Genomic DNA, 13,661 nt, shown 5'->3' with positions numbered 1-13,661 from the left:
CAACCATTGTCCTCTCTGACAATGTCAGCCTGTAAATGCTTAGGAAGAAAATGTAAGAAATGTCCTAAGCATAGACTGAGTCTTCCTGTTAGTACAAATTCGGCTGGTAGCCTGTGGAATTCCTGAGCTGAAAGTTGCATCTGGACCATCATGCTTAATGGTCTGTGGTAGGAGTGTTTTTCTTTTTTTAACACATTTATGCTTTTGGCTTATGTAGCTTGCTATGGCAGTAAGTTTTCCAGTTCAGTTTTGTGTGTGTGGAAAGAGTGCTTCCTTTTGTTATTTATAACTGCTGCCCAATAGTTTAGTTATATGTTTTCCAACTTTGGCATTGTATGAAATATGTAAATCATTTCCTCATGCTGAGGTCAGAGCTGAGACAAGTGAGAAATTAAATCACTCATCTTGAAATTATTTTATCTTCAGCCCATGGATTTCAGTGAAACCTACACAGATGGCCTAGTCTGTGGACATTGGTCACCCTCAAATATGAGACTTCCAGGAAAAGGTGTGGCTTTCTCTGCTGAATTACCTTTCCTGCTTAATCAAAAGTTATCATAAACACAGAACCCCCCCAGAAGATGCTGTCTTTGCTTGCTTTTCCCTTGAGTTTGCTGAGAAGGGAAATTTTGCTTATTTTCTCCCTAATTTCAGGGAAATTTCCTTAGAAATTCCTTTGTTGTCCATGAGAAGTGCATGAGCAGATGCTACAGTAAGCCCAACAGCCAGACTTGGTAATGCACCAGGAGAGAGGAAAGCACCACAGCTCTCAGTGAGATCACTGATGAAGCAACTCTGGTATTTTTCTACCCCATCCTTCGAATTTTCATTCACTGTTAAGCCTAGGCACCACTTAATCTCCTGCTTTCAAATATATCTGAGGGCACGGACAACGCCCCTTACCTTATTTTTTTTCCTTGCACCTTTTTATACTTTTCTGTTGTGTTTTGTTCTGTACTTAGGCTGTAAATTCTTTTGAGCAATTACATCATTTGTTGTGTGCAGTAGGGTCCTGAGTTATAATTGGAGCACAGTAACAAAAAATTATTAGCATTACTCATTTCCCGGAAGGCTGTCCTCTGTGTGTCAAATTCAGAAGAACCTGTTGTAACCTTGTCAAGAAGAAGAAAATCTGAGCTAAATATTTAAGGTAAAGTAGGTCTTTAAATGAGCGTAATCCCATAGTTTCAAATGCCTATTTCTGACTCCTCAGAAACCAAAATCCTTCAAAATCTGACCTTTGTAATCTTCAAAATGTCAAACTGTTTTTTCACTTTCATCCAAGGAAGGAATATTCAGCAGATTTAAATCCTTAAAATGAGGTTCTGACCGTTGAACCAGGAGATTATTGGATAAGGTACTATATTTCAACATGGTATTTAGGATCTGTATTCTAGGATGAGAGTATAAATTAGAGTGTAAATTTCTGGCGTTCAAGGAATATTGTGCTAGCCCATCTTACCTTCAAAAAAACATGTGATAACATTGGTACGCTTTGGATACAGGCAGTGACACTCAGCAAAGTAATAAAGGAAGTATAGGGTCATGACATCAAAGATTTTTTTTTTTCCTAAAGGCTAGGTTGCTTTACTCTGCATTCCAGAGCATTGCCACCTAAATATGGAATATAAATTAGAACCAGTATTTAAACAAATGAAAGAAGCTTTAGAACATGCTGTTTCAGTGTGGTTTGTGAGCAGCTTTTGCTTCTACTTTCCTCTGGAATCCAGAATATCACAGAATTACAGGATTACTGGTGTTGGAAGGGACCTCTTGAGATCATCTAGTCCATCCCTGCAGCTCAAGCAAGGTCAGCTGCAGGTTTCCCAGGACCGTGTCTAGTCGAGTTTTGAATATCTCCACAGATGGAGGTATTCCTCTATGGGAAGCTCGTTCCAGTGTTTGATCACCCTCACAGTAAAGAAGTGTTTTCTTGTGTTCAGGTGGCATTTCCTGTATTTCAATTTGTGCCCATTGACTCTTGTCCTATCACTGGGCACTACTGAGAGAAGTCTAGCTGCTGCTTCTTTGTTCCCTCCCATCAGGTGTTTATACACGTTGATAGATCACCCTGAGCCCTCTCTTTTCTGTGCTGATCATTCCCAGCTCTCTCAGCCTCTCCTCCTACGAGACATGCTCCAGTCCCTTTAGCATCTTAGTGGCCCTTTTGTATCAGCTACAAACTTACTGAGTGTGCACACTTCCCCCATCATCAAGACCATTAATGAAGATGTTGAACAGTATTGTCCTCGTTATCAACCCTGGTGTACACCACAGCTGTCTTGCGTCTAACTGGATTTTATGCCTCTGATCGCAATCTTCTGACACTTGTCCTGTCAAGCGCATAGAAGAAAAACATTTTAGGTCGCTCTTATTGTGGAATTCAGGAGATCCACAAGCCTCTAAATTTTACCAGCTCCCAATTACGGGCAGTGAAGGCAACTAGCAAAGCTGCAAATAATAATTAAATAAAATAACCTGCAAAAGAATTGGCAAACATTTGGTATTTCTATTACAGACTCCTTTTTTAATTTTGTATGGTTTTTGCAGTTCATCCTGCCTGTGTCATTGCCGCAATAGCTGAAGTTGTGGCTGCACACGTGATAATGAGAAAATTATTGTCGATGGCTTCCCCTCTGAATGCCCATGGTCGCTGTTCCCTCCTTCCCTTGACACGTGTTTATAATTACTTTTCACCTTTCAGTCTGTTATACTCCGCAGATGAATATCTCAGGAACAGTTAATTTAATGATTTAATACAGTTAATCAAAGTGGCTCGGCTGCGCCTCGGCTTTGAAGGCGCTTGCTAGGGAGTCTCAGAAGAGGAGACGGGGCCTCCTGCCAGGCCCTGATAGGCCTGGGCTTGCTGTCGGGGCCGCAGGGCCGGGGTAAGCTCCCTGCCTGACTGGCAAATGCCTGCGCTCAGAGAAATGCCTCCACCTGAGAGGCTCTCCCTCTCAGGGAGAGCTCTGCCAGGCCCAAGCAGGCACTGCCAAAGCAGCCTGAGGCACTGCGGCCGGCCTCTGTGCCCTGACCACTGCCTCTGGCAGGGTGTGGGAGTCACAGGGACTGTGGGGGGCAGCCCCAGGGCCAGGCCCCACAACACCGCTCGGGGCCCCACAGGGCCTGGGGCAACAGGCCCTATCAATACTTCAATCTATATGGGGCCTGTAAGTGATTTACCACAGCCAGGTAGTCTGCCGTGTGAAACTATTAATGAATTACTTGCATATTAATTCCATGCTTACAACTAAAATCTGACAGAATGTTTAAAGCAGTGAAAGACGAAACTGTGTATTGAAAATACGGTTTTCAAGAGCTGCTTCATCAGGTGCTTGAACCGTGCTTAAATACAAGAATGGTTGTCATTTTCAGGTAAATTATTCCTCTTTATCATCATTTTGTAGAGGTAACCTTTGGTCAGAAGCACAGATAGATGAGAGAAAACATCTAAATACTTCCCATAGCCAGAAGAAAAACGGTATGTTCTTTACAGTGTCATGCCATGGTGTGTGAGATCTGGAAGGCTGTATGCACCCTTCAGGCAGAAAGGGGTATCTTGTATGTGGACACTTGTAACGATTAGGGCTGTGATACTTGTTGTTGGCTTGTTTTGTCCCTGTGGGAATCTTAAGGAGAGTTGGGCGTGCCATCTCTCTCCCGTATGTATGCACACCTCTCTTGGTGGAAAGAGCTGCAGGAGTATACCAGGAGCTGCACCTCACCTGCTCAGATCGCTGTTTGACTGCGGCAGCTAATGCAATGTCGGGTAGCCAATAGATCTGTCTATGCCCATTAGGTTTCTGTGAGTTGTCAAGTGGCACCTGAGCTCCTAATGACTCTAAATCAGAGTGGCAGAATGTAGGTTCGTATCTCATTTAGCTGGCTTTAGCAACTAGCAGCATATTTTTCAATATATGCATTTTAAAACATAAATGATAATGTTGTTCTGCAATATTAAAGTTCTAACTTGAGTGAGTTTAGACCTAAATGAATCTTGTTTACAGTCCAATACTGTTGTATAAATTTATTTGTATGAAATAAAATGTTCAGGTTTATTTAATCAGACAATTTATATCAAAATTACACAAACTCCTAGCTACATACCTATACTTTTATTAACAAAAAAACATCAACTTCTTAATGTTTGTGAGGATGGAAAGGATTATTAATGTTTTTTATAAGTGTACTCAAAAAAAGTTTCAAAAAAGCCAACAGTCCTTCTCTCTCTGCAAACTTTTAAAATTATTCATCCTTCAGAAAATAAACAATGACAAAGTTATGTGGAAGGATCAAAAGTAACATAGTGATAGATATTACAGAACCAATAGTCTGTGGTTAATTAATGCTTGGTGCAAAATCGGACTGTTGGGCTAAAGGTTTTCTGCAAATTGAGGCATCCAGAGAGTTGCCCTGTGTTATGGGGTATGTTAGAGGCTTCCTTAAACCACTGCAACCCGAATTGCATCTTCAAGGCCAGTGGAGCTTCTGTACGGTTGGTTATGAAATTTTTCTATTGGGGAAAAAAAGGGTCTTCCAAGCCACAGAAATCCAGTAACTAAAGTAAAGCTTTTTTTTGTTCTTATAAACCAAAGAGTTGGAACAGGTGCCCTCTTGTTCAATAATTCTTCAAAATTTTATGACTCATACTATACATATGGTAGAAGGTGCTTTAAAAATACAGATGTATGCGACAGATTGATGTGCACAGGCTTTCAGTCCAGAAATGCGTATGTAGAAGATGCATGTACTTAAACAGTTTTTGCTACAATCTGTCGAAAACACAAAGTCAGCTGAGGACTTCCATTTCTGGTCAGTGGACTGTGATTAAGTGTACTGTGGCAATGATGCATCTCGACACACAAGTGACTTTATTAGACAGATGCTGTATGACCTCAGGCATTCAAGTTGGCTAAATAGTCTTTAGGTTTGGAGAGGGGAGATTTGGTTAACTTTTTTTAAGCGCTTAAACAAATCTATTAGGTCAATTGTTGTTTCAATTGCAATACATGTATTTCCAAATAGGTCCTTATGAATTAGAGTGTTAGGGAGGAAAAATTGGCAAGGAAAAGTCCCTTTGGCAAAAAATACACTCAGCTTGTGTACCAAATGGAATTTTTGTGGATAAGCTCTGTGGCTGACTTCAGGAATCTTAATACTCAGTAGCAGAGCTGAGTTTTCTGGCTGCACATGAAAGTAGTGCCTGCTTATGATTAAAACTAGCTAAATTTACCTGCAAAAAAAAATTTGAACTAGCCTTGCAAAATTGTCCTCTTCCACCGTCTTAGCTGAGTGCAGTTTTTGTGGAAGTGAGGAAAAGAACTTTAGTATTTGTGTTACATCTGTAAGATTAAATGGCTTTTTTTGTGTGTGGGCAAGTGGGTTTAGTTTTGTTTTTATGGGAAGGCTCCTTCAATAAATGTATTTTAAAAAACTCCTGTTAATTTATATTTAATTAATTAATTATGCAGAGTAAAATCTCTGTAAGTTAGCATAAGCAAGTGTGTCTTTTCATCTCTGAAGACCTGGTGGTGTTTTGAAGCAACTTTGTGAAAAAGCAGGATGACAGATTGGAACAGTGAAGCAGCTGGTTCATAAAAGTCTTTTAACTGAATGAGGAAATTGCTAAAATACTATGATTGCCTTTGAATTTAGTTTTCAGTGTTTGTGAACAGAACATTAGCCTTCATACCTTAGTGGTAAAACAAGTCTTTTTCTTGATAAGAAGTACTACTTTTCCACTCAAAATCTGCCAGAATGCTGTGGAATCTGGCTGAGCTACCTAAGTATTCGAGACCTCCCTTTTAGATGTACTGACCAATAGAAATATCTGTTTTATGGAGAAGTTAAAGGAAGAAGCTGGATATTTAATCTTCTTATATACTGTATGCATTAGAATGATGAATGGAGTGGATGTAAAGATGCAACTAACTCTGACTAGTCCTCACGTTCATTTTACCATAGATTCATTGTTGACCCTTTTCTACTGTCCATGTCAATGTTTTTATCCCTTATCTGCAAGAATGAACCTAGGGTTTTCTCTCTGACACAACTCTAAACCTCAACTTTAAATATTGCAAATAATTAAAGATCATTTAAATAAAAGTATAGAAAATTAAATACTAGTTTTGCATATAAAGTGGGCTTAATGTTCTAGGTGTGATTCCAGATCACTCTTTTAGACTGTTAACTTTACATTCATGTTTAACAAATGACATTATTCAGTTTCATGGGGTCACTGTGTCAAAATGTCTGTGTTAGAACTTTAATTTATTTTCAAAGGTTCTTTGAGTGGGCAGATAGGAGTGGTGTGTTAGAATGATTTACCATCTCCAATTCCCCATGTGGATTTTAAGGCTTGGACGTAGTCTGTGATGTAAATTTTAAGTCTAGATGAATTCAGCTGCTCTGTAGTGGCAGGCTGAATGAATGGGACTCATATCCCAAATGTGGGAGGCTGACCCTCTTCTTAAATATTGATGGTGCCTCTCATTCTATGTCCTGATCAAAGTGACAATTTATCTACCTCTCGCTTCTTAACATTAATAGAATATATGCAGGTGTGGTTGTGGCCAAATTTTGCTTTGTTAGCATCCCATCTTCAGAAGCCTGATGGGCTCTTATCAGATCAGCAGTTATTTGGTATAGATGAGAGATGTCAGTTGGAGAGTGTGATAATTGAAGTTAGGGAAAGTTTTTTAAAGCTGTCAACCGACTTCATTGGATCATAGGCTATTTTTTATTGCAAAATTTATTTTGCTGGGCTATAAATTAATTCGTGTGTATCAGTGATGATCTTTGCTGTGGGACTGCTGACTTTGTACTCTAAGATAGTCAGGCACTGAGTGTAAATTTCACTGACTGACTAAAAGTGCAGAGGAAATGAGTGGGTAATGAGAGCAGAGCAGCCAGTTCTTTAATTGAATTAAAAGCTGGGTGACACCAATGCAGACACCTGTCCAATTACAGACAGGCCAAGGTGTTTACCATTGCTGTACAAGCGATTTGAAGATGACAGAAATCTTTCCGCCCACAGATTAACATAATGAAGGAGAACAGATTACAGTGGATGCAGGCCAAACAGATAGGTTGGCAGCTGAGAAAAAAGTAGTTTGCTGAAGTATGTAAATAAAATCTGTGCACTTTCTATTGCCTACCAATGCAGCACATCTGTTTCTTTGTTGAAAATAGCGCAAGAGTACATGTGAAGGAAAAACGTTAATTAGGAAACGAAAAAAAATAGTTTTTAAGTTCCTGCCTTTGCTGTATAAATTTTTTTAACATAAACTTCCTGTTGCAAAAGGGTTTGTTTGGTTTGATTTTTTTTTTTTCAAATTCTCACTGCCTTTTGCAAACCTACCTATGCAATGTACACTCTGTTGCACTGCGGATGCTTTATATAAAACCTTTCCACTTTGTCAAAATAAACCAAACAGCCCAGTTCATACCTTCCACAACTACAAGCATCTTTCTGGGCATGTGCTATTGCAGCTCCTAGTGCCTGAAGCCATTGGTGACCCTACAGAAAGTCTTCCATCAGGAAATGCAAGGAGCATTAATTCACTGCTTCATAAGAAAAGAATGCTACAAGTGCTAAATGTACAAATAAAACTAAATTGCTTCTTAAAGCACAGCAGAGTGAACAGAGATGTGGCATATACACTACACCATGCTCCTCTTAACCCTTAACCGAGAACTTGCAAATGTCACAAAGGATTTGGTTTCTGCATCTGTTTGTTTGCTGAAGGTAATTCCAATAGTACCTTTTATGCTTTCCCATGTTTAACACTCTGTGATCTGGAAATAAGTGCTTTGGACTAAGTCTTATGCAAAAAAGATGGTTTTTTTGACTGATGGCATTTCTGTGCTGAAGAGTTTACTGTAGATTCCAATATTCCTGCTTTACAGGGATAGTAATGCTTTAAAACATCATTATTTCCCATTTTCTGCTCTTTGAATGCTCTTAAAAATATTTGCCTTCCATCACAGGAAGATTACAGGCACATTAGCTTGGGTGGTGGCTTACACAACATTCTCTTTCTTTCCTTTCACATTTACATTAGCTAGTAAGATGGCAGTACAGCTTTCCACTGTTAACTGGGGATTTGCGAAATCAAAATGATAACCAGAGAGTGTGGATTCTGATTAACTGGTTTTAGTTTAACACTGCTCTGAAGTAAATGTGGTTACTTCTGAATATCTCTGTGTGTGTACGAGTAGAACTGGACCTCAGAGAATTCAAATACAAAGATCATTGCAACGCCAACCTTCAAAGTTTTTGGATTCAGTACAAGAAAAGACACAAACATTACTAAATCACTGAAAGCTAATCTCATATTTTCCATGTGAACACACCTATTAATAAACACAATATAAACATTCACAGACTTACTTTGATTGTCCCACTCAGAAAGTAATATATTTATGCTGTAACTGTTAACTTCCACCAAATTCTCCAGGCCCTTTTTTGTGAGCGTAAAGGGCTTATGTGGGGAAAAAATGACATTTTTTAATGAAACCCAAAGTTATGTTGCATTCTACATAGTAACTCAGTGAAAAGTAATAATAAGGACTAATATCTTCTACCTGTTTGTGCACATGTAATGCTGAGGGGGTTTGCAGTCTTACTGTACTATGGGATGTTTGGCCATGAATTATGATTCTCTGAGGCACTGTTGTTTTTGAAGCTGCTTTGCAAAATCCTAGTGTCAGACAGTTACGAAATAACGCAGTTTGCTATAAATTTTATTTTTTTTAATGAAACACACCATTGATTTTACAAAAGGCTGTGAGTCGAGGTGAGAACATGGTGTGAAATAAAACTTGATGTGAACTGTCCTTCTTTTAATTACTACTGTATTTTCATTCCATATGACTTTGTCAGACCTACTTTGAAATGGGAACTGCTGATGTTTCTGAAAATGACTGTAAACCACATTTTTCTCCGTGTAGTCCTTCTTTATATTGCAGTTCAAAATATTGTACAACTTCCTGAACTGGTAAGCAGTGATTTGCTGCATTCGCTATGACAAGTGACTGATCGATATGTGGGAATCTAGCAACTTCTCTTTATAAACATAAGCAGGACCTGAAAAAGCATAAGATTACAGATCTTTTTTCTTGTAAACCGTTGGGTACTGTGTCACCTGAATTATGTTACTGTAGTAGTGTAGCAACTATATGATCTGTGTGCTGCCACTGAAGTGGGATATTTCATATAAAAAAGAAATTTCAGTTGATGGATGAATAGGGGTAACTTTGGAAAGGAAGCATTAAAAAAAATTTGTTTTGGGAGACAATGAAAATTCCTTGGAAAAACAAAATTAATAACTTAAAAAGCATTGTGAGGCAGGGACTAGGACTGATTACACACATACATTGTGTATGTGTGTAATCAGTCTGTACGCTGTACATGCATACACCTTGCTTTCTTCTGTTGCAGGCATACTGACAGGCTTGCATCCCTTCACAAACTATGCTGTAACCCTAACTGCTTGCACTTTGGCTGGCTGTACTGAGAGCTTGCATGCATTGAACATCTCCACTCCACAAGAAGGTAAAGTAATTTCAAAGGTCTTGACTTCCACATTTCAGTCATGAATAATAAAACAGGAGAAGAGCTAAATGCTGCAAAGCCATTTGCTGGAAAACCCCAACCTAATTTGATGACAAAGTGCATTGCCAGACCATAATTGCTCCATTTTTTGGGGGGGTGCGAAAATGAATCAAACTCCATACCCTTTAATGACATGCATCTTTAATAGCTGTAATGCAGATTAATGGGCTTTTTAATTGCTGTTACATTGTTCATGCAAGAGCCTTGTCATTAATATGAAGCATCTGAAAGATTAATGAAAGCTTCCTCATTTTACTATGGCTCAGAAGTAAATCTAGAGACAGTCTGACTAAAAAGAATTGATTGTATGGCACAGTATGAAATTGAGAATCAAACGGTTGATTTCCATGGTTTCTTTTAACTGCTAAACACCAGCAATAGGCAACAATTATTTCAATGTGATGAAACCTTCAAATGCCGATTGGGTTATTTATTAATCATTGTTCAGATTTTTCCCTTTTTTTTCTGAACACTTTTACGTGTTGTGCTCACACATAAAGGTTGTGAGTGTAAATTAATGTTTTCTATGCTTACATTAAGTACTAGAGCAGGAAGAAAGAGAAAATACATTACAGTTCTGACTTTAGAGACTAGACTGATAAGTAATACACATCAATTACTGGAGCAAATGCTTCCAAAATACCTGTAACATAACTAAGTCCATTCTCGATTAAACATAAAGTCCACATCTCCTGGTTCTGTCATCCTAAAGCCATGTTAATCCAGTTACAAGTCATCAGTTACTCCAAATTTACACCAGTAGAATAATGAAGACTTTGACATGTATTTACAGGACAGTAGTTAATCTTCCATGGTGTGGAGTAGTTTTCACACAGTTCTTTGGTTTATCTTCTCATGTAAAGTACAGCACATACAGTACCAATAAAACAAATAAAATTTTAGCATGAAGTTATGTGAATTACAACTATAATGATTAAAAGAATGCTGAAGTGTTGAACTGCTGCCAAAGCAGGTAGTCACGCAAGGCACTGTCCTGATGAGGACAATCCTGAAGATTGCAGTCTAACTTTGCTGGAACAGGGTGTTGATGTGAACATATTAGCAGCTGCCAGCAGCACCAATCAAATCAAAACCCAATTATCGCCTCTTGGAAGTTCTAAATAAACTGACTGAGTTTGTCTGGTGGCATCATCTGTGAAAGGGTCTGGCCTCTGACAGCCAAATAGTTAATGGACCCTGTGATGTGAACATGGAATACAGTATTGTATATTTCTTTCTGGTGTAATATAGTAATTAAAAAATAAATTGTTTTTGTCTTATTTTCTCAGCTTAGTGAATAAAGCAGGAATTCTTACACGTATTTGAGAGAAACATCCACTGTTTTCAGATGTGCTGTCATATTGGGAAGGTTTAGGCAAGAATAGATTTTTTTAAATTTTTTGTTTTTCCCAGAGATCAAATAAAGCCATGGGGAACATGTGTTTTTATCCCTCAGAAGAATTGAACAAAAAATCAATGTGTGGAATTTCTATTTTTGGACGCTCTTGTTGCATGCTTTTAGTAACAATAAATTGATGATACAGAAGACAGACACCATATCACACCCTCCAGCTATCCCTGTTTCCCTACTGAAACATTCATTACTTTATATTGTTTTCACATTGCCAGCCACTGCTAGTTATTGTTTTAAATTGCTAGCACAGAGCTTGTAAATTACAAGATATTCCTCCCAGACTAAGGCCCGAGTTCTGCTCCCCTTGTGATATTCAGTGGAATTGCTTGTGTTTCTAGCATATAACTCATTGGAGGGGTGAGAGAATTCAGCTTTTAAATTATTGTCCATTGACAACTTCCAGGATATCATATACATAAAATCTATGCCAAACAAACATTACTAAGTGTGTTGAATTATGGAAATTCTGAAATAAGTGGTAGTGCCTAAGAATACAGCATCTGCATTTGTGATTAGAAAGAATGATGACTTTGTAGTTAGGAATAAAAGGCATGAAGAAAGAGAAAATAATTTGTCTTAAAAAAAGAACTGTACTAAAATGGTGTACCCCGCCCCTTCCTCAGTGTCACCAAGCTAGAAAGACAAAGTTATATAATCATAACTATCCTCCTAAAAAGCAAAGAGTATATCCTTTCATAGAAGTTTCTGTTTGGCTAGGAAACCTCACAAGTAATAGGAGAGTTCTCAAAATGCTGGTATGTTGCAAGCATAAAATCTCTTCTGAAATTTCAGCTTTACCAAAAATCATTCTGGTGGTAGCTACTTGCTGAAATTATTTATTATTTGTTGAAATACAATGCAATATACTATAGTATATTGCTATATACTGTTATATATATGGTATTGCTATATATATTGTTATACATTTTTTTCACCAGCCCCTGAAGATGTGCAACCACCCACAGCAATACCCTTTCCCACATTCTTTATGATGAGTTGGAGTCCACCAAAAACACCAAATGGTATTATTACGCAATATACTTTATATATGAACGGAGTACCAATTTATTTTGGAAATGGAACCAAATACGTTGTAAAAGGTGAGTTCTGTGCTAGGTAGCATGTCAGATGGGTATCTCATAGTTGCTATGAATAATTATATGATTGACCGCTTCTTATTTCAGAGGAAAAGAAAAATACATTTAAAATGGGCTGGATGCACTTTAAACCCTGATGGGTTCCATTTTTTAAAGAATCCTTCATAGAACTCACAGCTGTGACTCTCAGGAATTAATGTTGCCATGGTGTAGCTAAATCTTGCGCTATGTTGTCCTCTTTCAGAGGACCTGAGTAATCTTTTTAATGGTTTTATAACTTTTTGATCTTGTAGCATCCAGCTCTCGAAACAAGTAAACTGTAAGCCATTGAAGATGAGATATGATATACAGGTTTAATAGTTTTTCCTACGGTTTTTCTTAAATATTCTTAATTAGAGAGCCACTGTGTTGCTTTCCTGAATAACCCGTGTTTGATTCATTCGTTAAAAGTATAAACTAATAATCCCTTTTCTTCTGATAACAGTTATGCAATGTGTCAATAACCAAGTTATATCAGTACTCGTAACTATTACACAGAAGCTAAATGACTGTTATTTATCAGTATAGTGAAGCATGGTAATCTGACTTCCTATTTTAATGTAATTGGTGTAGTTTAATGAACTATCCAAGTTACTTGTTCAGAGATTATGTTAACAACAACAACAAACCCAAAATAAAAACCAAAATATGAGCTAGAAGCATCATAGCACAACATAAGCACTGTTCTGGACCCATCAGAATTTGTATATGGTAGTAGGTTACAAGTAAAAATAAAACATTTCATATCAGACAACTCAGGAAAAAAGGGCATCAACAACCTACTTTCTTTTTAATGTAAAGCCTTAAAATTCAAAGACATTTCTGCATCTTGAGTTAGTATAAAACATATTTAAAAATTCATATAGTTCAAATTTCTTTGCCTTGCACAGGCCATAAGCTACTGGTGTGGTGGGTCAGTTTTGACACTGAAAAATGAATCCAGTTAGAGAACCTCCTGAAGGCTGTTGATGATCGCTATAATAAATAGTGCACACTTTAAGTCAAACTTTTTCATTCTGTATTCAAAGGTAATGGATTTTTCGTAACCATAGTAACCTTAGTGTATTTCTGGATAAATACATGAGGTATATACATTCTCGTTTTATTTTTGAATATAAACTACCACATTATGTGTTACTAATAATATGAAAAATAGGATATAGGTTAGCATAATGACAGCTTAAACTAGTGTGCATTTTTCTTCTGCAAAAAAATAAATAGTTATCAAAAGTATAGGTTCAATTAATTTCTCTCCCATCCCCCAGTTTTCTGGTATTCCTGTAGTGCCATTTATCTTTTTTGCAAGATCTCCATTAATCTCTGATTGCCGTACCATAACACTGTTCTTAAGAGTTTTGAAGTGCAAATAGCTGTGCTTCCAATCTTATTAAAATCATTACTGAAAGTTCATCACAGGTAGTTTTACTGATATGCTCATCTGTAACCTGGTTATAAATTGACAAGCAATGTAAAACATTTGAGGAAATGTTCACCG

General features: G+C 37.6%; 1 protein-coding gene across 1 annotated transcript in view; it reads left to right on the top strand.

Moving 5' to 3' along the window:
- USH2A (usherin) overlaps window positions 1-13,661 on the top strand; it is a gene marked incomplete at its 3' end in the record, with an annotated part of 396,540 nt that overhangs the window by 170,716 nt on the left and 212,163 nt on the right. Inside the window, exons 30-31 of the mRNA XM_081997162.1 lie at window positions 9,443-9,556; window positions 11,969-12,130. Of these exons, the coding sequence (XP_081853288.1) occupies window positions 9,443-9,556; window positions 11,969-12,130 (276 nt within the window). The remainder of the gene's footprint in view (window positions 1-9,442; window positions 9,557-11,968; window positions 12,131-13,661) is intronic.

Source organism: Phaethon aethereus (genome assembly GCF_964289735.1).
Source record: "Phaethon aethereus genome assembly, chromosome: 3".
Classification (NCBI taxonomy): domain Eukaryota; kingdom Metazoa; phylum Chordata; class Aves; order Phaethontiformes; family Phaethontidae; genus Phaethon; species Phaethon aethereus.
Note: the sequence above shows the minus strand (reverse complement) of the source record. Positions and strands in the feature narration are given on the sequence as shown.